The 27,463-nt window shown below is 34.4% G+C and overlaps 1 protein-coding gene across 1 annotated transcript in view; it reads left to right on the plus strand.

Annotated features, from left to right (window-relative positions):
- The first annotated feature begins 1,503 nt into the window (after positions 1-1,503).
- Positions 1,504-27,463, plus strand: part of LOC123666538 (vinculin) — a 77,527-nt gene continuing 51,567 nt past the window's right edge. Inside the window, exon 1 of the mRNA XM_045600648.1 lies at positions 1,504-1,685. Within this exon, the coding sequence (XP_045456604.1) occupies positions 1,629-1,685 (57 nt within the window). The 5' untranslated portion in view covers positions 1,504-1,628. The remainder of the gene's footprint in view (positions 1,686-27,463) is intronic.

Raw genomic sequence — 27,463 nt, forward strand, 5'->3', positions numbered from 1 at the left:
CAGAAGTTAACTTGACAAAGTTATAAAACTACAATTATGTAATGTTAGTATCACAAAGTATCAGTTTTATTTTTAGCTTAAATATCAATTACATTTTTCTTAAAGTTATGATCATCATCCACATTTCAGCCTATTACAGTCTACTGCTGGACATAGGCCTCCACAAGTTCGCGCCAAAAATGGCGTGAACTCATGTGTGTTGCCCATAGTCACCACGATGGGCAGGCGGGTTGGTGACCGCAGGGCTGGATTTGTCGCACCGAAGACGCTGCTGCCCGTCTTCGGGCTGTGTATTTCAAAGCCAGCAGTGAAAGTGTAACACATAAAATACTACTTTTCTATATAAGATCTGACAGCTTTAAACCTTATCTTTATATCTATAACTTAATAAACACAGGCATGACTTCTTTTAAATATATTATTACAAAAGAAAAGTTATTTATGATATTATATGTATATATACACACTGTTTTTTTTATACGCTTCTAATAGATAATAGATAATTTAATTAAACCAAAAACTAGAAAATTACTAACGGGAAAAGGTATCAAATATTTTTCAAATTTTGTTATTTATTTAGCTAATGTCACAGTAGCTTATTAACATTGTTAAGTTTTAAAACAAGATTTTTGTCTAAAATTCTGTTTTAAAATATAAATTCTAAATTAGAAAATCGTAAATATTATTAATTGATATAGGCACTCAAATAATTTTTAAATATAGTATATAATTAGCGATAATATGATTTTTAGTGTTACAAAATTGACTCGATTTCAAATACAATTGCACAAATGTTTTATTATTTATACAGTTATTGTTTTAAATAAAATTCAATATAGTACTTAATATTTATTTAGCAAATTGATGTAAATGATTTAAGTGAACAATGTTGTTATGTAGTAATAGGTACCTACTAACTCATGAATCCCTTTACGAAATCTGTTCGTCTAATCGCACGTATTAAAGACTTAATAGGAAATAATTATTAATTTAAAATAAATTTTAAGGACGGTAATAAATAATAAATGATTTATTTACACATTGTATTTTTTTTAATGCTTATACCATTTAACAAATTTTATTAAATAAAAATATAACTCGTTTCAAAAGTTGTTACGAGTTCAAATCACCTGTCTTATTTATGATTGAATATTTCAACTGCCTAGGAATGTATATAAATGAGTTAAGTGTTGTATATCGAACAGATAAAAAAAATACATAAAAGTTCTAGTATCATAATCATAAAATCATAATCTTACGAATTTCGTTATTGCTTATTGTTTGCTACACTTACACTGCTTTATCGCTGTTTGAATCTGTCATTTAGTATTTTAATTTAGTGTGCAGTTGAGTATGTTCATATTATCAACAAAACGAAAATTATTAAAATGAATTTCGTTACCAAGCGATACGCTTGAATGCTACAAATGACACTGACATTTGACATCACTACGCAAAATTTGACGTTAGAGCTTTGACGTAATTTTCTTTGACATTGTTTGACACAGTATTTTTCGGCCTCGGTTGAGCTTAGGTTGTGTTTCGAGTACTTTGTGTTTATTATTATTTTGTTTAATGCCGTGTTGTGTTTAATTTCTCGTGGTATACATGTGTTGAGGACATACATCATGCCGGTGTTTCATACAAAGATTATCGAGAGTATTTTGGAGCCAGTAGCTCAACAGGTGAGTCATACTAAATTTAGAAGTTTCTCAGCCGATATAACTTAAATTGAACTGAGACGAGATCAACTTTCATTTTCTATGTGTTAAGAATTAATGATCACGTGAGAAAAGGTAGCTTTTGTAGGCAATTCCTTTATAAATACACGTTTAACTCAACGTGTATTTATAAAAGATAAATAAAGGAGAATTCGCAGATAAAACGTGTAGGTGTGATATAAAGTTTAGTGTTTACGTTTGCTTATATTATCGGTTCTGTGAATTATGTCATCGTTATGAGCGAGAAACTCGTAAAAGAACGAAATCACTATATTTGGCATTGACACACTCATAAAGGTGTTCAGTAGGTTCAAATAACACTTGGAAACCCAATAAAACGCTAAATATATCTCTAATGTATTCAAACTCATTATTGGTTGCTACTATTACATACTGTTATCAGTTTTGTTGCATTAATTGGTACAATTAAGTTAACAAAAAAAAAAAAAAAAAAAAAAACTTTTCGTAAATAAAATAAAAAACTCGGAAAAAAATTCTTAACTATTATTTTTGTGATTATAAAAGAGTTCTTTGTTGCAATTGGTCTCCAAACTTTTTATTTGTTTAAAAAATATAAAACATTAATTTATTATATCCAAAGTTAAATCTTATAGGAATTGGATCACTTAAATATTGTTATTATTTTATTAATTGCACACATTAACATTGGTTCTTTTGTAAAAATTTTCCTTTTTTTAATAATATAAATCCACATCTTATAATTGTCAAAAAATAATTCTTAAGATACAAGTACTATGTACATATCTTTATATCGTAGCCAACCTTAGTAATAACATATGAATCATTAACATTGAAAAGTTTTCCTTGTATAAAAGTATATATAAGCAATTTATGATACTTCCAATTTGGCGTACATGTTACAAATTGAATTGTAATCTTGTAATTTTTCATTTAATATGTACACTATACACAATTAGTCGCCTGTCGTATGTCTTTCCTAAGGTCGGCAACTTAATGGCTGTGTTTTAGATATGAGCTGGCTATTATAGTCAAAAGTTTTTCTTTGTAATAAAAAGTTCTTAACTTTTCACACTCAACAGCCCTCATTAGGATTTTCTCCTGTGTCCGGGGTCAAGCAACACATACAATACTCAAACAAATGCCCCGATCACTACAAACATCTATATGGCTAATTCAAATGTAAAAAATCAGGGATCAACCCGCAACCGCAATAGCCGGTGCTGTGACTACTGTGAAACGCAACAGGGCTGTGACTGCTGTAAAAAGTGTTAGTGATGTTTGTAATAAATGAATATATAAGTAAATAAATATATGAGTATGGGAAAAAAATTTTTTTTTTCTACATTCCTTGTGGGAATAGAGCTTTTAATCCCATAAAGCAGAAATCAGGGTAACTGAAAACTATACCCATAATCTAGTCAAATGCAAAGTTTTTTGTGTCTTTCACAAATTAAGTCATCATATAATAGATTAGGTAATAACTTGCAATGTTTTATTACCTATTGTTTATTTTGTGGAACCGTAACATAGCAATATTGTGGAGTTAAGTAATAGACTATTATGAATGAAAGAAAAGCTATTATGATGATAACTTTATGATTATTCAACCTATAACCCGGCCTTCTGCTCTAGCTTTTGTACATTTGACCACCGTCTTGAATCTGGGTGTAATATTTGTTTATATATTGTTGGCTACCTTGGAAACAGATGACGGTGTGTATATGTTCATCATCATCATCATCATTACTTCAGCCTATCGCAGGCCAATATGTTCATCATCATCATCATTACTTCAGCCTATCGCAGGCCACTGCTGGACATAGACCTCCACAATTTCGCGCCAAAAACGGCGTGAACTCATATGTTTTGCTCATAGTCACCACGCTGGGCAGGCGGGTTCGTATGTATATGTTAAAATTAATTTATTATTCCCAATTTTCAATTCTAAACGAAATAAATCATAAGACTTTGAAAGTAGGTAGTTCGCTTTCAGCCTATATCATCCCACTGCTGGGCATAGGCCTCTTTCTCTATATAGGAGATGGTGTGTAGTTATTTCATATCAAATCTAAGATTTCATTAGAATGATCCTTATTATAGTATCTTATCGCATTCTGTAAGACTAAGCAATAATCCTGCCGAACTTTTTATTGGATTGCATTACAAATTATTGATAAATGAGTTGACAAATTAATAGTCATGAGGGTACAATTTACTATTTTTAAGTGACTCGTTAACCAATGTTTTGGTCTATAATTGTTCATAATGTATATAATGATAAAGTGGGATTTTTTAAAATTAAATATAGGCTATAATAATTACAATCACACCGATCCTTTGTGTTTTCTCTCTATGTAACATTGGTGGAGTCAACTGTGCATTACTGGTACAACTGCAAGCCAGTGAAAAAAACAATCAAGCAAATTAAAAATAAGATATATACAAACAAAGTCTGCTAAATCTTTTTAAAAAATTTGCCGAGTATAGGTAGATGTCAAAGACGGATATTACCATAACCAACGCAGACGAAATCGTTGGTTCGTGCTAGGTTTCAAGCTTAAAAAATTCCGTGATGGCAAACCAACCTCAACATTGCGCCTCAACAGAAAAAGTTATCGACTTTAGTATTCTTGATAAGTTTTCAAGACCGGGTCGTTTGAAAATGATAATAATAATAATAATAAACACTTCACACTCAACGGCCCTCAGTAGGATTTTCTCCTGTGTTTGGGGTCCGGAAACACACACAAGCACAACGCCCAGACCACGACAAACATCTATAATTGTAGTAAAGCTAAATCAAAGTGTCTGGTATTCTTTATAATTTTTTAAGTTCCGTGACTATTGGGTTTTGCAACGCTACCGATATATCGGCAATCTCTAAATGATAGTCGCGGTAAGCTTAACAATAGGTGTTCTTTTAATTATTGTGTTTTTGCCAACAATTTGTTACAACGACTCAATTACGGTAATTAGAATCGCAGCCATTGAAAAAACTCCACATCCGCTTGTGAAACTGTCCACGTTATTTATAATGTGCCCTTCATCTGTTGAAAACAGGGTCTGACTTTGAATACAGGTGAAGGCACTTTGTTTTTACAGTAAATAATAAAAATAATATTATTAAATTCTGCTGTATTTATTTCTGCTACTGAGACATTTTAGGCTACCTACGGAAAGGCATCTTACCTTTCAAAGCGAGTTACAAATGCGTAGTTGTTTAAAGAGATATGGATAGTGTTCTGGAAGGGAACTGAGGATCTGGAATATTAGAGATATCAGTTTCCGATGCATTCAATGTACACAATGTCAAAATTTTCCTAATTAGTCAATTTTGTCACTCTTTTACCCAATAAACTGTTTAATACAAAATCTGCTCTTTAAAATAGACCTTTAATAATCTGGTGACATTCTGAAAAAGTTCACCATTTAAGAGATTATTTTATCGTATTAGAAACGGTAAAGAATCAAAGGGAAACAGTTTAATTAAAGTCATGTCTATTATTTTTTTATCTAAATTATTTCTGGACCGATGATCTACTTAAGATTGCCGGTTGTAGCTGGATGAGATTGCGGACGTTTGGCGCGAACTTGGGGAGGCCGTTGTCCAGACTGCAATAGGCTGAAGTGAGCGAGTGAGTCACTGATTTCTAGCATGAAAAAGTTCGTAATATATCATCAATCATATTTATCAAGTAGACAGTAAATATGACTAACTCAAAACTCGTACGAGTTATATCATTAACAATTGGTTAAGTGTTTTTTGGACAAGGAACGAGTATTAACTAACTAGTCATAAACTAGATCCTGTTTAATTGGGAAATTTCCATCCCAATTAGTAAATTAGACGGTCAGTTCCAATATGACTGACGTAATTGGTCTGCTCTTAATAATCTTACGATTGTAACCTCATTTGAATCCTCATGTTTGGAAGAATAGCAATAATAAAAACGTATTTTTTTTCTATTTTAACGTTTCATATTCGGAATAAAATCGATTAATGGTGTTCGATACTTTTTCCATGTGGATCGTATTTAAAAAATCCTATGAAATTTTTGGGTATAATCATATTCTATAATAATCGACATAGGGCACAGAAGAAAATTTCCTGCTCAAAATATGGAGCACCTCGACCTTACAGAAGTTCACAAGATCAAAGCTAAATGATACTGTTTTCAAGCAGTGTTGTGTTCCTCTTAGTGAGTTAGGTGACTAGAGCTACTGGGGGGAATAGGGGATAGGGTCGGCAACGCGCTTGCGATGCTTCTGGTGTTGCAGATGTCCATAAAGTACGGTAATCGCTTACCATCAGGCAAATCGTACACTCGTTTGCCGAGCTAGTTGTATATATATGAAAAAAAAAATCTTCGATCTTTCGTTTTAAACATGACATTGACTACAAATAAAAACTTGTCATCTAAAATTCTTATCATAACAGCGGCACTGGTTCAGGCAAAACAATGCCGTCAGCAACATAATCAAAACAATCCAGACAAAAGCGAATACAAATAATCACCCTGACCTTGCGAATACGCGAAAAATAGTTTAAACAGAGAATTGAATAAATAAATCCAAATCAGCCGATCTATGCAAACATTTGAATCATCTTAAATTTATCTCTTATTCAGCAAAACCAAAAAGAAAATTGGTTGTCTGTAAAGTTGGTTTACGGACGATAGTTTAACGTGACAACGTCGATCGTAACGGGACAATGAGTCATCCTTTTTCTTGCATGCAGCCGGCGCTCATCAATTTATTAGACGTTGTCACGTCAAAAAATAATAATTGTGTTTGCTGGCAAATGAAAAAAACCGACTTCAATTACATCGACTAGTAATACAATGTCGGGAGACGAAAAAATAGTCAAATAAATACGCATTATCAAAGATAAAAATTGTAATCAGATCTCGATGAAATTTATGTTTTGGTATTTATATAATGATTTTATGTAAAGAATAAAGGATATATGTAAAAGTACAAATCTGTATATGGAATAAATAAATATATAAATAAAATTAAAAACAAATCTATGCTAAATTAAATTGAATAGTGGAGGATAATTAAGTTAATAATAAATAAAAATTTAGGAACTGTAAAATTTTATTTTATTAATTATATATTTTTTAATTTTAGAAAAAAAGGTAAATATATATTAAACTAGCTGACCCGGCGAACTTCGTATCGCCTAACACAAACTTTATCGTATGGTATTAAAGTTCAAATTGACTTTTAAGTATTATCACAAATATTTTGTATGGGAGTATAGAAAAGTGTTGTTTTTAGACTTTTTCAGTAAATTTATTTTTTTTTAGAATTTTTCTCTCCGTAAGAACCATCCTCGTATTTCAAGGAATATTTTAAAAAAAGAATTAGCGAAATCGGTCCAACCGTTCTCGAGTTTTGCGCTTAGCAACACATTCAGCGACTCATTTTTATATTATAGATAATCATTTTCAATCATGGTAATAGTTTGTTTTGTGATGACCAAAATATGACACCAGTTTAGCATCAATTTTATACCATAGCAGTGTTGAGAAAAAGTCTTGTTACGCTTTTTTCGATATCGCTCCCATCTCGGTGCGTGTACCGCGCGATAAGGGACTTCGTTCCAAAAGCAGGTGCCACAATTCATAACATTGCTAATTTTAACCGTTGACTCACAACTGGCCGTTTGCTACAAACGTTGGCGCCTAAATTTAAAACTAGAAGCTGTGAACTTCTTTCGTAATATCTTGCGTTATTTTTTGAACGATGGATCGCCCACGGACAGTCAATATTGTTTCATTGTCGTTTCTTTTATTGAACAAATGTTTTAGTCAGAATAATCTTTGGAAACTTTTCCGTAATATTATTTTGTCTGACTTAAAAAGTTATAGTGTAAAATTTATGTAGGTCTTAATGTCTGGTCCAGATTGGTAATGTGTTGTATAGTGTAACAATAGTAAGGTTAATAATGTGATTGTTATTTACAGTTTTAAAAACGATTGTGCTGTAGACCACACGACTGAAGTAAAACTTTTTTATCTCCATCTAACTTATATCTCTTCTCAACTTCTGTTCGCCTCGCCCTGTCACACTTTTCGTAACGCTCTCGTCACGTATTCACCAGCTTACTCCCCAAGACAAGCATGCGTAAAGAAGTTTTACTTCAACAATAATAATATTTTTTTATTGTGCACCAGAAAACATTAAAATAACTTACAAAGGCAAGAAAAAGTACTTAAGGCGACCTTATCCCAGTTTACTATTAGTACAGATTTGGTATTCTACTAACTGACCATCGTATATCTCATTGAAATGGCAGATCAGTGTTTTTTTTAATTTTTAATTCTTTTTTTGTTAGCAAGGGGATCCCGGGGTCGCTGCCATGATAAGGAAACCAGGATCTGAGGATGGCATCTTCGAAAATCTTAGTGGCGACTAGTGCGTTTGTTAAATTTTTGTCGTCCAATTACGTTGTATTATTTGTCGATGTAATTAAAGTCGGTATTTTTCGTTTACTAGCAAACACAGTTATTCATGTAATTTTTCTACTATCACATACGTGTATTAAAAGGAAGCTTTACTATGATTTAGTTTGACAGTTTTAGTATTCCACTAACTCAACCACTTGCCATCGTATGTCTTATCGAAATGTTAAGTGTGTCCTTCATATAAATGTGTAATAGATCATTACTCACATATGCCAGGGAAGTTTATTATATCTCTTTAGTGATGTACAAAAATATACAAACCGTAAATGATTAGTTGGACCGATGATCTACGTAAGATTGCCGGTGTAGGCTGGATGAGGATTGCGGAAAACCGGTATGTCTGGCGCGAACTTAGTGAGTCCTATGTCCAGCAGTGGACTGCAATAGGCTGAACTGATTGATCGACTGACTGAAATGATTATGAATAAGTCAAATAATAATGTCTTCAGTAACGTGGTACCTATAAGCTAAGCAACAGCCTCCGAAATTGCTTACTAGAGATTGAATTTTCACGCAAGCTCCATACAAATCGTGTGTTTGATTTGAAAACGGCCGTATGAGACTTAAGACTCCTCGAGTCCTGAATAATGTCTTTGTACGTACATATGTATGTATGTATGTATGTAAGTATGGCTGTCTGTGTTAAGAGTCTCTCGAATAGGAACAGGGTCAATTATCTGAAATTACCGCAGTAACCGGTCGGATCCACCGGGAACAGACGAGAATAGAACTGCATAACTGTATACAAAATAATTTAAAATAGTCCAGCGCTGACCGTAGATTAAAAAGTCCTACCCGTATTTTTAACTGACTTCTAAAAAAAGAGGTTCTCAATTCGATTTCTTTAAAATGTATTTTATTTTGTTACCTTAGAACTTTTGGCTGGGTGGACCGATTTCGATGATTATCTTTTAATCAAAAGGTGGTGCGTGTTATATGGTCCCATTAAAATTTAATCGAGACCTAACTAGTACTTTCCGAGTTATATCGAATAATGCGTATTTACTTGACTATTAAACCGCGTAACTTTGCATTGGGATAAATAAAACTACTTACAAAGATTTATAAAAATATATTATAATTATCGAACGATATAATAATAATAGCATACTGCAATAATAAAAACAGTCAACATAAATAATATAATTAATAATATATTGTTAATATAAATCATAAAGAAGAATTCAAAATACAAATTCTTGACACCTATCAAAAAATATTATTATAAAAAATTAAAAAACATTAAATGAGGTTTGATATATTATTCTAATATAAAAACTTCTTATTAAAAAGATTTGTATATGTGTGGATACGCCACAGTAAGTTACATCAACATAAACCTGTGTAAAACATGACTTAAAACTCTCACAAGGAACATATGAACTCCAGGGAGACGTGATGAATCATAATTTAACTGAATCATAGTTTACACATAATTCTTTACATCTATCTAAGCATTCTATCTAGTCTGTTAATCCCGTTGCAATGGTGCCAAGAGAAGTTTGCGGCTGTCTGGATCTTTAGATATATTACATGATAGATGTATGTAAATTATTGATAAGTGGTTCAGTAGTGGTATGAAGGTGAATTGTGCGTTCTCAAACAAAAAAAAAGTGTGTGTGTACTTATGTACGCACGTAAGAAGTTATACTTCATTGGCTAGCTAACTTGACGTTGCCAACTTCTTTGCTGACTAGCTAACTTCAGGGTGTCGTTTATTTGTAACATTGTGTGCGCGCATCGTAAAAATTTAACTGAGGTAGGGCACAGCAGGAATTTCCTGCTCAAAATATGGAGCAGCCCGACTGGGGTAGTACCTCGACCTTACAGAAGATCACAGCTAAATAATACTGTTTTCAAGCAGTATTGTGTTCCTGTTGGTGAATAAGGCGACCAGAGCTCCTGGGGGATTGGGGATTGGGTCGGCAACGCGCTTGCGATGCTTCTGGTGTTGCAGACGTCTATAAGCTACGGTAATCGCTTACCATCAGGAGAGCCGTACGCTTGTTTGCCGAACTAGTGACATAAAAAAAAAATTACTCAGATCATTTCCTCCTAACGCGTAAAAAGAAGTATAACTTCAAAAAAACTTCAATTTACATCAACAAATATAAAACAGTCCACATTATTGGGAATCACTGAAAAACTACTCATCAGATTTAGTTCAAATTTATACGGGATCATACGACTATGAAAAAATCATTAAAAATCGATTCACCGAATATTAAAAAGAATAATTAAAAATCGATATATATTATATTTAATAAGTGAAGCAAAAACTTTGTACCCCTTTTTACGAAAATTGTCGGACGGAGGAGTATGAAATTTCGCACATTCATAGTTTATATAGAGAAGGTGGATATGCTATGTGGTTACGGAATAAAAGAATATAATAAAATAGCCTCTTATAGCCTCTCTTTCCGTGGGTGTCGTAAGAGGCGACTAAGGGATAACACAGTTCCACGACTACCTTGTATCTAACTCAAAAAGCCGACCGATGGCGGGATAACCATCCAACTGCTGGCTTTGATATTCACAGGCCGAAGGAAGAAGGAACTAAGAACAGCGTCTTCGGTGCGACAAAGCCAGCCCTGCGGTCACCACCCGTCTGCCCAGCGTGGTGACTATGGACAACACATGAGTTCACGCCATTTTTGGCGCAAACTTGTGGAGGCCTATGTCCAGCAGTGGGCTGAACTGATAGAGAACGAGTGCAGAATTCTAATATATTTTTTAAAATTATGAATAGAAAATACATTAAATCATTTAAATAAAAAAAAAAAAAAAAAAAAAAAAAAAAAAAAACATTACATACACTAATGTATTTGACACACGCGTCAATGAAATTGAGAATAGATTATATACTATAGATTAATATTTTTTTTTGTGTTTACTGAATGTCAAACATAATAACTAATCTATGTATGTTGAAACTTATAATTTTAAATTAATTATGGTCGAATCTCGTCGACTGGGCGACCACTATTAGCTATCAAAGCGTTCTCTTCCAGACAACCTAACCATAAATAGTATTTGAAATTTAACAAAGACATCGTAGGTTTAATTGAAACGTAACCCGCACAATTATGTAATTTCTATTGTTTTCATATCCCATGACGTCTATTGTTTGGTAGTGCACCGGTCCTCAACAGCGTGAAACAATTACAACTCCAAAGAACGTTAAATGTTCCAACATTTAACAAATGAAACGTAAAAATAATGATTTATTTCTTAATACGCTTCCGACTGTAATATTCCACAGCTGGGCATAGGCCTCTTTAACCATGTAGGAGGAGGATCAGAGCTAATCCACCACGCCGCTCCAATGCGGGTTGGCGGATATATTCCCTACTATGAGTAACGATCGCTATCAGGTGTACATGATAACAACCGGCACCGACACCTTAACGTGTTCTCCGAGGCACGGTGGGGAGACCTACAAAAACTGCACAAACACCCAGACCACGGCAACCATCTGTATGGCTAATACAAACTTTGGACCAACGCGGTACTATAATAATTTTATGTATTTTTACAATATCGGGTATAAATTAAGGCACGTGTCAAAGTCAACAGCGAGTCTCGTGCAACACTGTTGGAAGCCATTAATCTGAATGAATGAATGACATTCGGTAAAATTTTCTTTAATTTTAAACATAATATTACTTAATCCTCAAATTTTTGCTTCCAATCTTTCCTATCGAGAGTTAGTTGAGGCGTCTGTGTTTGTGCTGTGTTCGTTTACGGGTTAAATTAAAAAAAAAAAAAAAAATAATAAACAGGCGTGGTTTCGCAGGATACCAGATAGAAACGAAGCTCCTATTAAAAAATGTTAATTTCAAGATCTATTTATTCTAATAATTATTCGGGTATATATTATGATTTTTTATTGAAAAAATTAAACAAAAAAAACCACTTTACTAAATTATTTTAAGACCTTTATTTTATTTACGATGATTTATAAAAATATATAATAATCGACGTGGACACTGACGAAGGGACTGGTCCACAAGTTTAAAGTCGCTCAACGTGCAATGGAACGGGCTATGCTTGGGGTCTCTCTCAAAGACAGGATTAGAAATAAGACTATCCGCGAGAGAACGAAAGTAACCGACATAGCCCACAGAATTAGCAAGTTGAAGTGGCAGTGGGCTGGTCATCTGTGTCGCAGGACCGATGGCCGTTGGAGTAGACGGGTCCTAGAGTGGAGACCACGTCTTGGCAAACGCAGTGTGGGACGTCCTCCGGCCCGTTGGACCGACGATCTGCGTAAAGATTGCCGGTGTAGGCTGGATGAGGATTGCGGAAGACCGGGATGTGTGGCGCGAACTTGGGGAGGCCTATGTCCAGCAGTGGACTGCGATAGGCTGAAGTAAGTGATAATAATCATCGAATGATATAATAATAATAGCAAACTGCAATAATAGTATGCCTTTTTTAACGTTATGGACGTTTTGTGCCGGCTAGGATACCCCTACGCAACGCCCCATAAGGAACTTCGTTCCAAAAAAAGATAATTTTTGAAGAGACTATAACGGTATAGAGGTTACAATCATAGGTTTTTGTTGTATTCTCGCTAATGACAAATGTATGTTTCTATAAACGGTCAGTTTTAGTATTCTAACTCTGAATTTTCTTACTAGTGAAAGAATTTTGACGTAAGCTACATACAAATTGTGCCAAAAGTCTATCGCTAGTGGACAAAACCACAGATAGATCTATAAATTATTGAAAGCAGTCGTTTTTTTATTATCAATATATAACTAAGTCGGCAAATAAGCGTACGGCTCACCTGATGGTAAGCGATTACCGTAGCCTATAGATACCTGCAACACCATAAGCATCGCAAGCGCGTTGCCGACCCAATCCCCAATCCCCCCAGGAGCTCTGGTCTTACTCACCCCAGGAACACAACACTGCTTGAAAGCGGTATTATTTAGCTGTGATCTTCTGTAAGGTCGAGATACTACCCCAGTCGGGCTGCTCCATTATTTGAGCAGGAAATTTCTTGCTGTGCCCTACCATAGTAAAAATTCGTAATTCATTTATTGCATCTTTGTCTAGTCTGAGCGTTTGTGTTTATTTTGTTTAGACTTCAATATATATTACTAGGGGACGATGAAAGTGAGGAATTAATTTTTTAAAGTTCGAGAAACACAGTATTGAAGCAATATTATCTTTCGCAGTAATTAACAAAGTTTCCACTTAATAGTGAGTCTCGACGCTCGACTTTGATCTTTTCTTGAAATATAATTAATAACATGTTACTAATTTTGTACTAAAATACAGTTTAAATATTATTTTTCAAAAGAGTAACTGCGGAGTTTCTTGCCGATTCCTCTCTGCAGAATCTACATTCCGAATCGGTGGTAGCTTTACTTCTACAAATATAATAATTGATATTTAAAGTTTTAATTTGTAAAATGACGATTCGAAAGTGCTCTTGGAGCCTATTTGAATTAAACTGTTTTTGATTTTGATTTAACTTTTAAAACACTTCTAAAATTAAAGAAAGAAATAATGTAGAACTTATAGTTTTTGTTATATTTTTATGTAGAGAGACGCTTTTGTCAATTTTTAAACGAAACTTTTTTAATTAAATTTTATACCCGTAATTTTAACCTTTCCGGACGTTCGAAAACAAATTCAAAACATTTAAAAGTGTTTGAATATGAAACACACGAATTGTGAATGTGCTTATTTACGTTTGAATGTGTTAGATTCAAAAACTCTGCTATCTTTAATCTTCTAATATATAAAATTCTCGTGTCATGGTGTTAAACATTGAACTCCTCCGAAACGGCTCAACTGATTTTAATAAAATTTTGTGGGCATATAGGGTAGGTCTGAGAATCGGCCAAATTCTATTTTTCATCCCGCTAAGTTATAACGGGGGGGGGGGAGGGTGAGGAAGTTACTAACTTATATGGCAAAACAACGCTTGCGGGGTCAGCTAGTAAAAATACAAAAACATGCCAGTTAACTAGTTTACGTACATTCTAGATCATACATTCAGATGATGTATCATCGGATACATGTTCGAAATCGTTTCATCAGTTTGAAGCAGAGATCTGGATTACATTGTCTTACGGTTTTGTGTCTAAATTCGCTTAATCGATGTTAGAAAAACCAAAACAAATTAGCTACCATCAAACCTGATTGAGAGTATTACACCAATTAATTTAAAAAATAAACTTAAAAATTACTTTCTTGATACTATTGTGACTTGATATATTTGGTTGAATTTTCAGTCCCAGCTTGCTTCTAATAGGAGGGTGGGCAAAACTGTGATTATTTTATATATATTTTTTTGGTTCATGATCACATCACAGCACCGTTTCGCAGTCCACTACTGGACATAGGCCTCCACAAGTTCACAACAAAAATGGCGTGAACTCACGTATTTTGCCCATAATTACCACGCTGGGCGGGTTGGTGACCGCAGGGCTGGCTTTGTCGCACCGAAGACGCTGCTGCCCGTCTTCGTCCTGTGTATTTCAAAGCCAGCAGTTGAATTGCATTTTGGTTCATTAGTTATTAGTAAATAGTAATGTCATAAACCTGCGTGGTTTTTTAATGCTATTTATAATAAATAAGTACAGTATTGTTTATTTGATAAATAAATTAAAACAAAAACTGGTTGTTGATATACAAAAACATTTCAAGTAAGTAATATATATATATTGTATTGGAGAACGTAGCGCAGGACACGAAAAAAGAAAAGAAGAGAAATAGAATAGAGTAAGGAAATTGAGTAATATAACTATAGGAGGCGATAGATGAAATGTTGTGATTACCACCGGTTATTTCTTATACATTACTAGTTAGGTTAGCTTATAAGGTGTACAGAGCAGCGACAAAGAATAAGAAAATCGAGAGAGATGTGTTTGCGTTTTTATGTGATTTTAACCTACTTCCAAAAAAGGAGGAGATTCTCAATTCGACTGTATTTTGTAAACGACTGGGTGGAATGATTCGTTTTTTTTTTTTAAATCGAAAAGTGATGCGTGATTTTTTGAATAATCTTTGATAACGCGTATTTACTTACTATTTTTTCGTCAACTCTGTCGATGTAATTGAAGTTGGTTTTTTTTTCGTTTGCGAGCAAACACAATTATATTTAGTCTGAATCGTTTGCCGTTAAAAAAAAATCGGATTATCCTTGTTCTCGCCATTTATTTTTGATTGTATGCTAGTAAGCATCGGAGCTAGATGTGTTTGAGCTGTATTCGATATCCCGTAACTACACATTATCGATCAAAATAAATGAAACAATAACTTCGCTCATTTAGAAAATTAATCGCAGCAGACATCCCATAAATGATATTTATAAATGATCCCATACTAATTTATTTTCTCTCAACGCCATAAAAAGATAGTCTTAAAGTATTAGATATTAAAAACGTGTACGAGATTTATTTTAAATAATTTTCCTCAGCAAAGTTACACATAGCTAAAATTGGTTGCTTAAATCCTTTTCCTTTGCCCTAACACCCTATTGTGTTCGGCTTATGATGCCTTGTATCCTTTGTCGCGGCTTCCGTCATTTCCCTGACGTGACCTGTTTGCTTAAGGCTTTGCTTTAAATAATAGTAGTCTTGATATTCATTTGTAGTACTACTTCTTGATATTTTTTGTTAAGTCCCTATAACTTTGGAAACCTCTGTTGAACACTATTATTTATATGTAAAACGGGATATTCACGATAGAATATCGATAGTTTTAAAATAACAATCGCTGTATGTCCCTTAGAATCAAAAATTTCCTATTGATGGTCGTTAGGAGTTTCTAATATTGTAACACAGCTGGAAATGCTTTAACTGAGGGCCCAGTAGGGAGTATCCTGCTTAAAATCTGGAGCAGCCCGACTGGGGAAGAATCTCGATCTTACAGAAGATCACAGCTAAATAACATTGCTTTCAAATGGTGTTGTGTTTCTGTGATGAGTTAGGTGACCACAGCTCTTGAGGTGAATTAGGGGTGCGGTCGGCAATGCGCCTGCGATGCTTTCGGTGTTGCTGGCGACTACGGTAATCGCTTATCATCAGGTGAGCCGTACGCTTGTTTGTCGACCTAGTTGTATAAAAAAAAATACTCGCCTGTACATTTACATGATATGCCTGATTATCAAGAACTAAAAGTGACCAGCGAAAAATATGGTAAATTGCTCGTTTTACATATAAAAAACTAGCTGACCCGTTAATCCCCCCCCCCTGTAATATAAGGGTATGAAAAATAGATGTCAGATTCTCAGACCTACCCGATATGCACACAAAATTTCATAAATATCGGTCTAGACGTTTCGGAGTCATATGGTAACTAACATTGTGACACGAGAATCTTCTATTAGATGTAGTTAAAATCGGCTTAATAGCTTGTTTCCTTAGAGACGACAATAAAACAAGTCATTCCTCTTTACGATATTACTGTAAATGTCGCAAACGATTGTCGAACGCAAGTCGCCCTTGTCCTTATTTTTTCTCGCCATCTGTTCGTCGGCTCCCACGCGTCGGACCTGTGGAAATAACGCCTGTATCATCGTTGTACTTAGGGCTGGCGACTGTTGTGTAATGTGCTTGGGTAAAATGACACAGTGCAATATTTTCGCTGTAGTTTAAAAAGGTGCTGTTAAATACGTCACACGTTAAAGGGCTAGATGGTCGAGGAAGTGTGACATTGTCTCATATGGGGTGGGGAATTGTCCAAATTTTGTGATATCATATGTAATTATTAAAACATGATATTTTTAATATATTGTTATTAACAATTGACTTAAAAATTTAATATTTAATTGTTTCTAACTGAAATTTTGCTGTCGAATCTGAAGTGCAAAATATGTGACGTCACACTAGGTAGGGAGTCCCATAAATTTGACGTAGCGAGAGGTCTAAAAATTGGGAAATTGTGTAGCGTGATTTATGGATGGCCCCAAAGTAATCATTGCATCCTCTCCTAGCAATGCTTGTGACTTGCTCAGCGTGGAAATTTATGTTTTTGTTAACCTTAATTTTGCTAACCTTAATTAGGTTTAAATTTTATGCGTATATACACTATCTGAGAAATCCCAACCAAACCGCTTCAAGGAGTTAAACGCCTATGTCATGTAAATCACCCGTAAAATCTCATCATCTTCATCATTTCAGCCTATTGCAGTCCACTGCTGGAAATAGGTCTCCACAAGTTCGTGCCAAAAAGACGTGAACTTATGTGTTTTGCCCATAGTCACCACACTAGGCAGGCGGGTTGGTGACCGCAGGGCTGCCTTTGTCGCACCGAAGACGCTGCTGGCCGTTTTCGGTCTGTGTATTTCAAAGCCAGCAGTGGATGGCTATCCCGCCATTGGTCGGCTTTCCAAATTCCAAGGTGGTAGTGAAACTGTGTTGTCCATTAGTCGCCTCTTACGACACCCACGGGAAGAAAGGGGGTGGCTATATTCTTACTGTCGTAACCACACAATCATCTACATCATAATACAATCTATACAAACATTATCGCAAGCTGGCATCGAATCTGCGACTACTATTGCAATAACTAGTTGCCATAGTAACTACGCCAACGCGTCATTATTCCCTTCATTTATTCTCTGGGTTATATGGCGATTGTAATAATTATATTACAATCATAGTATAATGTAATAATATACTTGACATTACCTTGACATTCACTTAATATACGAGTTGCTGTAGTCCTATAACAAAATAAAGAACAATCACGAAAATACTTAGAATAATTAATAATACTAGCAATACCCGTGCGAATAATTCACACTAAATAAGTATAATAATTATCACTATACATAATAACAAAAAAGTATTTATACGTGAGTTGATTTGAAATTGAACAAAAAATTTACTGTTCGTCAATCATGTTGACGTTGTGTCTCAATGTATATCGACATAATTATATAATTTTAATAATTAATTAATTTACAATAAAAAACAATAACAGATTTTTAGTTGTGGGCGTTGGTAGAGCAAGCAATTATCTCTAAAATGATATACAAATATGTGGAGTAATTTTGAGGCTTTTTCTAAAAATGGAGACAAACATCTTAAACCCTAGCATATTAATATAAATGATTCGACAAATTTAATAATTTAAATGAAACAATTGATGAAATGAAACTTATCTGTACACAGCGATGTTCCAATTTATTAATTAATTATTCTTTACTAGCTGTGTCCGTGACTTCGTCCGCATGGAATTTAACAAAACAGTTGTTGTTCAGTTCGTAATGTTATAAAATAAATAAATTTCTAAAATAAAAGTAGACAAAGTTTCTCCTTATTACATCGGCTATCTGCCAGTGTAAGTTCCGTCAAAATCGGTCCAGCCGTTTCAGAGATTAGCCGGAACAAACAGACAGACAAAAATTGTATACATCCATATGCAATTAGTAAAAAGCGGTTATTTTAATATTACAAACAGACACCCCAATTTTATTTATTTTGTATAGATGTAACAGTCAGGCGCTGCATTGCGACTGTCACGCTGGTGGTTGCGGGTTTGCATTTATATTGGCCGTATAAAGTTTGTCGTGGTCTGGGCGTTTGTGCTTGTGTATTGTGTGTGTGTCCTGTCCTGTGTCTAGGGTCCGTAACCCTAGACACAGGAGTGAATACTAGTCCGCTTAGTGTGAGAAAAAATACTTTAATAATATATTATAAGTTTGTATAGACTAACGCTAGAATCGTTGTAGGCCAAGGGCGGTCGTACTGCGACATTTCAGCGAGGTCGGGAAAGCTCTCGGTCCCCAAATCTATAGGGAATTATGAAATTTTTCATTAACTTTATTAAACATTTCTATTGTAGCCTTTTTTACTTTTTTGTTCTAAATGAATATTGAGGAAGATAATATGAGAAACTGTCCAAAGTTAAATTGATTAGGTCATACACAAAACGATCTAATTTATGATTCAAATCAAATCAATAGATTTGAATTGGTTTATAATTATTTAAACAATAAAACCACATTACCATTATTGATTTTGTTTTCGAGTGATTGCTTCAACCCACTGATTCCATTGATTCAACATACAAAATTTTTTAAAACAACATTCTAAGCTATATTTTGTAGGTATATAGCTTTTATTATGAATTTATTAGGTAGGGCACAGCAAGACATATCCTGTTCAAAATCTGGAGCAGCTCGACTGGGGTAGTACCTCGACCTTACAGAAGATCACAGCTAAATAATGCTGCTCTAAAGCAGTGTTGTGTTCCTGTGGTGAGTGAGGTGACCAGATGCTCCTGGGAAGGGCCGGGACTGGTGTCGGCTACACGCTTGAAATGCTCCTGGTGTTGCAGGCGTGTGGTATCTGCTTACAATCAAGCTTACCGTGTGATTATTTGTTTAAGAATAAAAATAAAAAGTCCAGGAATACCAACCCACCACGCTCGTGATACGTAAGTCGTGTGAGCGTGACACAGGCTAGCGTCGTGACCGCAACTTGAATGGCTAATGGGATATAATTGGAAACATTTTATACGTCTACTTTATCTAATATATAAAATTCTCGTGTCGCGGTGTTTGTAGTTAAACTCCTCCGAAACGGCTTGACCGATTCTCATGAAATTTTGTGTGAATATTGGGTATGTCTTAGAATCGAACAACATCTGTCTTTCATACCCCTAAGTTATAAGTGGGGGGGGGGGGTATTAAAAGGTTTATAACGTACGTATATGGTAAAAACGTTTGCGGGGTCAGCTAGTACATATATATTATACGTATTTTATATGCGCCTAACGTAGATGTGTCATCTGAAGATGCCTAGACATCGGAGGTGTGAAATACACATTTTGTGTGTGTATTTCAAGTGTTTCTTTTATATTTAAGATTTAAATTATGTGTACAAATCGAAATTATATAATTTTTATAGTAAAGAAATCTTAAATATTATAAATAAGTATGTAAGTTTGTAAGAATGCGTTAATGAATGGTTTTTTTCACTCATAGAAATAAACTATTGAATTGATCGTAATGAAATATGTTACATAAACGGCTGAAGATACACGCAGATTTTCGCACATATTTTATATATCTAAGACTAGCCTTGTTCCGCTCTTTTGCTTGCGTTAATGTAAGAAAAAAAAGATACTAAAATGTTACCTATATAGCCTGTTGCCTTCCTGGGGAAATGGATCAAAACAAAAATAATTCTTCATTTTGAACCGGTAATTTTTGAGATTAGCGAGTGCAAACAAAAAAACAAACTCATGAGCTTTATATAATACTAGCTGACCCGGCGAACTTCGTATCGCCTAACAGTGACTTTTAAGTATTATCACAAATCTTTTGTATGGGAGTATAGAAAAGTGTTGTTTTTAGACTTTTTCAGGAAATTTAATTTTTTTTTTTAAATTTTTCTCTCCGTAAGAACCATCCTCGTACTTCAAGTAATATTTAAAAAAAAGAATTAGCGAAATCGGTCCAACCGTCCTCGAGTTTTGCGCTTAGCAACACATTCAGCGATTCATTTTTATATTATAGATTACTAGCTGTGTCCCGCAGTTTCACATGCGTAAATGTAAATAAAAATAGCCTATAGCCTTCCTTGTTAAATGGGCTATCCAACACTATAATAATTTTTCATTTCGGACCACTAAAAAATTAAAAAAAAAAAATTAAGTAATGTACTCGTGACTTGAGATAGTGACTTTACATGTTCAACGTGATTCTTTATATTGGCAAAACTTTTTTATTTATTAACCAAAGCTACGCTTGAAATGAAACAAACACTAAATGTTAAGTGAAGGTTACCACGATATATTAGTGAAAACAACATCTAAATCGGATAAGCCGTTTCTGAGATTAGCGTGCACAAACGCACAGACAAACAGACAAAAATTCTAACAAAATTTGTTTTAGGTACGCAAATGCGTTCATAAAGGTACCAATAATATTTATTCTCATGATATCTTCCATATACAGACAGTAATCCGTGACATTTTTATTATATATGTATTGATTCATTCATTCCTTGTTATATTTTGCTACGCGTACATTGCTTTTGATTTTATTTTGTATATAAATAAAAACGAATTTTGCTAAGCGACTCGAGAATCGGCCAATTCGGCTATTTTTTTTTTTTTGTATGTTCCTTAAAACCCACGAAAGGTTTTAATACTTATAAAATTAAAAAAAAAAATACTGTCAACTTTTGACAGAACGAAGTCTGTCCGGACAGCTAGTCATTTAAAAAAAAGTTACTGGGGACTACAAAGATGTCGCTAACCTCGGGAACTACTGGTTGGGATTAAAAACATTAAGTTTGTGTAGGACAGTCCATTTCTCGAGGTAGGCTAGGCTATATAATATTTTAGTACATATTTTCCTTAAATTAACGCAAGTGAAACCGCGGTGCATAACAAGTTCTCAATATTTGTAAATTTCTTACCGCTGCTACCATACCGTGTCCTATGCCCAAATGTTTGAAAGAAATCACTCTTATAAGCGATAAGGTCGGCTTTGTACACTTTTTGGTGTACAGAATGAGGAATAATGACGATATCTGGCTTTCCTTAATAATCACGGTATTAACAGCCACCCTCGTCTTAATCCCCTCTTCCAAGAAATTTCACGTCACCCCATTTGTATGACTTTTGCGCCCTCCGATATTGCAGGAGCTACTCAAACAATGAGTCAGATATGTGTCCAAATTTCGCAGTTTTGCTTAACTTCTTGACTAAAAACTGCAAAATGTAAGTAAAATTTGCAAAAATAGGAATTTATGCCAAATTAAATTATTTGAAATTAAATGAAATAAAAGTAATTTTGTTGTATGTCACAGGTTTGATTCCCGCCTGAGTCCTAGTGTAACATTTATATTTATATACATATTTACTAGCTGAGCATGCGACTTCGTCCGCGTCGAATTTAAAATTAAATATTGTTCAGTTTACTGAGATATAAAATAAATAAATTTCTAAAATAAAAGCCTAAGTTACTCCTTATTACATCAGCTATCTGTTAGTGAAAGTCCCGTCAAAATCGGTCCAATTGTTTCAGAGATTAGCAGGAACAGAAATACCTATAAATATTAGACTACCATTTTTTGACAAAACACATCAGATGTTTCACAGCTAGGAACATTTTGTATTGGAAAATTGAATATTCGTTTTTGATATTTTCCATTTGTTATTATTTATCTCTCACCGTTTAAACCTTGCCTGAACTTCCCCAAACTTTCAAGATCAAAATCAGCCAAATCGGTCCAACCATTCTCGAGTTTTAGCGTGACAAACGAACATCATTGATTTTTTATACTAGACTAGACTAGATGACCCGGTGAACTTCGTATCAGACAGATATTTGTGAAAAATATGGACAAAACAATTCCTGAACGCACCTATAAATATTTGACAACCAAGTGACAATTTTTTTTGACAACTGACATCAGATGTGTCACAGCTAGGAACATTTTGTATTGGAAAATTAAATTGTCGTTTTTAGTATTATCCCTTACCTTTTATTTATGTTTCTCACCGTTTAAACCTTCCCTGAACTTCCACAAATATTTCAAGATTAAAATATGCCAAATCGGCCGAACCATTAAAGACGTTTAGAGAGACAAACGAACAGCAATTGACTTATATATATAGATTTAGTTAGGAAGTATTTCTGCGTAGACATTACACCAGCTTTCCTTTTTTAGTTTTTTCATGATTCTATTCTATTCACTATTTTTTTTTCTACTTTCCTACTTGGTTCCCAATTACATTAATATTATAATTATTATTACTAGTCGTCTATTGGTCGAATTCGACCATAATTAAAACCAATCAACCAATACCAAGACCAATATTCCATAATTTAAAAAAAACCGATATTCCATAATAAAAAAAAAAAAAACAGTATTCTGCACTCCTCTATACATACTATAAGTGTACGATATTTCATACTCATCCGTTCGCGCAATTTTCGTAAAAAGGGGTAAAAAGTTTTTGCTTCACGTGTTTATATAGATATCTTATATATTCGGGGAACAAAAATTTAGCGATACAAAGTTCGCCTAGGACAGAACTAACTAAAGTATATGTGGCATATTGTATAATGACCTGACATTGAGTTATCAAGGGTAGACAACCACGCCTTTTCACTGCGTCTGCCGCACCTCTGCGCTTTCTTTTAGGGTCGGACTTTAGACTACTGCATTGACGTTAACTTCCTAATGGAAGGTGATAGGGAAACGTGCAACTAAATAAACCTATTTCCACTTTTGTTTTGACTTTTATTTTCCTTATAATGGGACAAGCGGAAGACGTACCGTTTTTTGATATTATTGTCGAGAGTGAAGAAAGGAAATTATACTTCTGATATTGAAGTTATATTTCTTTTGACGGTCTAGGGAAAAATGATAAGAGTTAATTTATACAACGCGCGCGCATACCGTCACAAAAAACCGAAACCCTTAAGTTACTCGTAGCTAGTCAACGAAGAAGTTAGCAACGTGAAGTTAGCTAGCCAATGAAGTATAACTTCTTACGAGCGTACATAAGTACACACACACATATACACTTTTTTTTATAATAAACAACAGAGGTAGAATGGGGGCAGACTAGTAGACAGCTCTAGGTGATGTAAAGTGATTACTGGCGCCTACAAGTTTGTGACATCAGAATACAAGTGTTTTCTATATTTGATGATATTAAGTAGTTAAAATAGTTATTCAAACATATAATTTAAATATTTAGAATAAATTTATTTAAACCATATTAGTATCGAGTCCTATGATTGATAATCCAGTTTATTCTCAGAACCAAATTTTTTTTATTCAAAAAACACGCATTTTTCTTGTAAATAATCACCCAAATAAAATGGGTGTCTAACTTCCTCAAAAATGGGTATCTTTTCTGCCTGATCTACCTGAGGTAGGGCACAGCAGGAAATTTCCTGCTCAAAATATGGAGCAGCCCGACTGGGGTAGTACCTCGACCTTACAGAAGACCACAGCTAAATAATACTGCTTTCAAGCAGTGTTGTGTTCCTGTTGGTGAGTAAGGTGACCAGAGCTCCTGGGGGGATTGGGGATAGGGTCGGCAACGCGCTTGCGATGCTTCTGGTGTTGTAGGCGTCTATAGGCTACGGTAGTCACTTACCATCAGGTGAGCCGTACGCTTGTTTGCCGATCTAGTGGTATAAAAAAAAAAATCTTATCTTTTCTACGTACTCATCTGCGAAAAATCAAGAGCTTCTGTACATATTATGCTTCTAGACAAACCGGTTTAGATTAAGCGCTGTTAGTCTATTGTTTGTTTCACAAAGTAGCCTCGAGAGATTGTCACCGCAGATGTCGAGATGGAGAAAGCGTGCTTCAAGTATAATGCCTGGATTAAGCCACTCGAAGTGCGTATTTAGCACATATGATTTATAGGTATAATGTCATCTGGTCTTTTGTAATTGAGTTGTGTGTGTTTCCAGATCTCCGATACAGGGTTGATATTTGTTTGCATGTGCGGTTTATTATTGGTGTTAATTTATATAAGTAAAAATTAATCACCGAAAGTGTAACATGCATATCTTTCGAACGACTGCAACGAATTGGATTTCTTTTCTTTTTTTCGTATGAAAAATCGATATATAAAGGATATCAACGAGATTGATTAAGCTGTGATCCTTCTACATGGAGGTAGAGGCCCATGCCCAGCAGCGGGATGTTATAGACGGAATCAAAAAATACTATTAACGACAAAAATGTCAATACAAAGTTCGTTGGACTATCGAATACGTTATCTTCTATATGTTATCGGTAATATTGTTTAGTCTCTTTTTCTGAAGCTTCTAAAATTAATAACTCAAAGTCAAGAGGTGAAGGTATACTTGTCGATATGTTAACATATCCGCTAGGTAGCGTATCACTCAATAAGTATATATTAATACGTGAAGTAAATACTTTGTACCTCTTTTTTACGAAAATTGCACGGACCGAGGAGTATGAAATTCTGCACACTTATATTTTATATAGAGAAGGAGTGCAGAATGCTATTTTTTTTAAATTATGCATAAAAATACATTAAATCAATAAAAAAAACATTACACACACTGTATTATTTGACACACACACGCATATAAAATCTTATGTTCAATGTTCAAACTTATAGTTTAAATTAATTATGGGTGAATTTCGGCCAGTGGCCGACCACTATTAAGAGTTATTCTTCTTGTAATGTATGTTGTAAAGAACCCAGTTATATCGAAGCATAAAAAATACCTTGACAATGGTCTGACATTTAATTGACATTTGATTATAAACTCCACGCGCTGTTTAGCTTTGGAATTGTCCCTAGATACATACGTTCTGTCCTATAGCTGTACGTACCTTTTCTAAGCAAAGTTATGGGTTCACATTTTTGTGCAGCAACATATTAGCAGAAACTTCTTGAATTCTTGCCAAATCTGTGAAGAATCGATTTAAATTCTAAAAGAATTTGAAATTCGAAGTATTCGAGTAAACAAATTTCTAATTTAAACAGGATGTTGTATTTTATAATGGACTGTTAATTTTTCTACGATCTATTTTGTTATTAGCGGATAATGAGTCTACATTCTTATTTTGTTATTAGCGGACAAAGAATCTGTATTTTTTTAAATTAAATCCTCAGTTACATTAACCTCCTTACTCAATGATATAAAATCTACTAACAATATATTTCTAATTCGTCTCTGATCTGTATTCTTGTGGGTCGTTGATAATGGATACCAGACAGCAATCATTACTAATGGTAGGGAAATTATCCTCCGCAAATGGAGCAGCATTCACACATTTTCTCTATCTTTATTTTTTTATCCAACTAGGTCGGCAAATAAGCGTACGGCTCACCTGGTGGTAAGCGATTACCGTAGCTTATAGACGTCTGCAACACGAGGAGCGTCGCAAGCGCGTTGTAACCCATTCCTAATTCCCCCCCAGGTGCTCTGGTCACCGTACTCACAACATGACCACAACACTGCTTGAAAGCAGTATTATTTAGCTGTGATCTATAAGGTCGTGGTACTAAACCAGTCGGGCTGCTCCATATTTTGAGGAGGAAATTTCCTGCTGTGCCCCACCCCAACGTACTTTAATCTTTTCGAGATTCCTTGTATTATACCTTATGTTCCAACAAATGTTTTATCAGAATAAATAATTTTAATCATCATCATACCATTATAGCCCAATAATGTCCTAAAAAACTTAAAATAAATTCAAACATAATTGAAAAAGATACCAATATCATAAAATAGTCTTAAAAAATGTTTATAACTTCTCCATATGAGATATCGCCTTAAAATTGTTAACATATAAAACGTATGTATGTGTACATATGTGCAAAAACAAGAGGCACATAGCAAACAATACATATACCTAACATACAGAGATACATCGTACGAGCCATCATCACATCACATTACACCGAGCTCTACAGAAGATTATTATCTTGTTACGCTTTGAAAGCGAAAGCTCGCCGTTCGAACACGTACGCCTTTTTACAGACAACACTTACATGCTTGAATTGTATTCCACATTCTACACTGTATTACGTAGAATGATGTAATGTAATAAGTGTTGACTGACTGACTTGGGGAGTAAGCTGGTTAATGCGTGACGAGAGCGTTATGAAATGTGTTATCGGACGAGGCGAACGGAGCAAGAGAGAGAAAAGTGCGAGCACGAGTTTTCCTTCTCTCTCTCATAGTCAGTTACGTTTTTTATATTTAAGACACTTACACTTTACTTCAGTCGTGTGGTCTAAAGCACACTCGTTATTTTTTTTTGTTTTTGTACTTGTAGGAGTGAGGAATTAGAATTAGTTATATGCACCGTCTTTTAGTATTGTTTGAGAAAAGGTAAGGTTTTGGTTCAAAATGATTTATTTATTTTTTACTATTCTGCTGAATCAGTATCTGAAAACTAATGCAGCTAACACATGTTTATTTTCTGATAATTCTTCGATAACGACTATAGTAGACGATAAGACCCCCATTATACTAATCTGCCTAGGGTCCCCTAATAGTTCAATATAAATTCAGTATAAATACGTCCCTAATAATACTATTATATAAATAAGAATATACGCTTCGTAGCATATGACAAACATTTGTATTGGCCATACAGGTGTTTGCCGTGGTCTGGGTGTTGGTGCAGTCCTTGTGGGTCTCCCCACCGTGCCTCGGAGAGCACGTTAAGCCGTCGGTCCCGGTTGTTATCATGTACACCTGATAGCGATCGTTACTCATAGTAGGGAATATATCCGCTAACCCGCATTGGAGCAGCGTGGTGGATTAAGCTCTGATCCTTCTCCTACATG

The sequence above is a fragment of the Melitaea cinxia genome, chromosome 26 (genome assembly GCF_905220565.1).
Source record: "Melitaea cinxia chromosome 26, ilMelCinx1.1, whole genome shotgun sequence".
NCBI classification, from domain to species: domain Eukaryota; kingdom Metazoa; phylum Arthropoda; class Insecta; order Lepidoptera; family Nymphalidae; genus Melitaea; species Melitaea cinxia.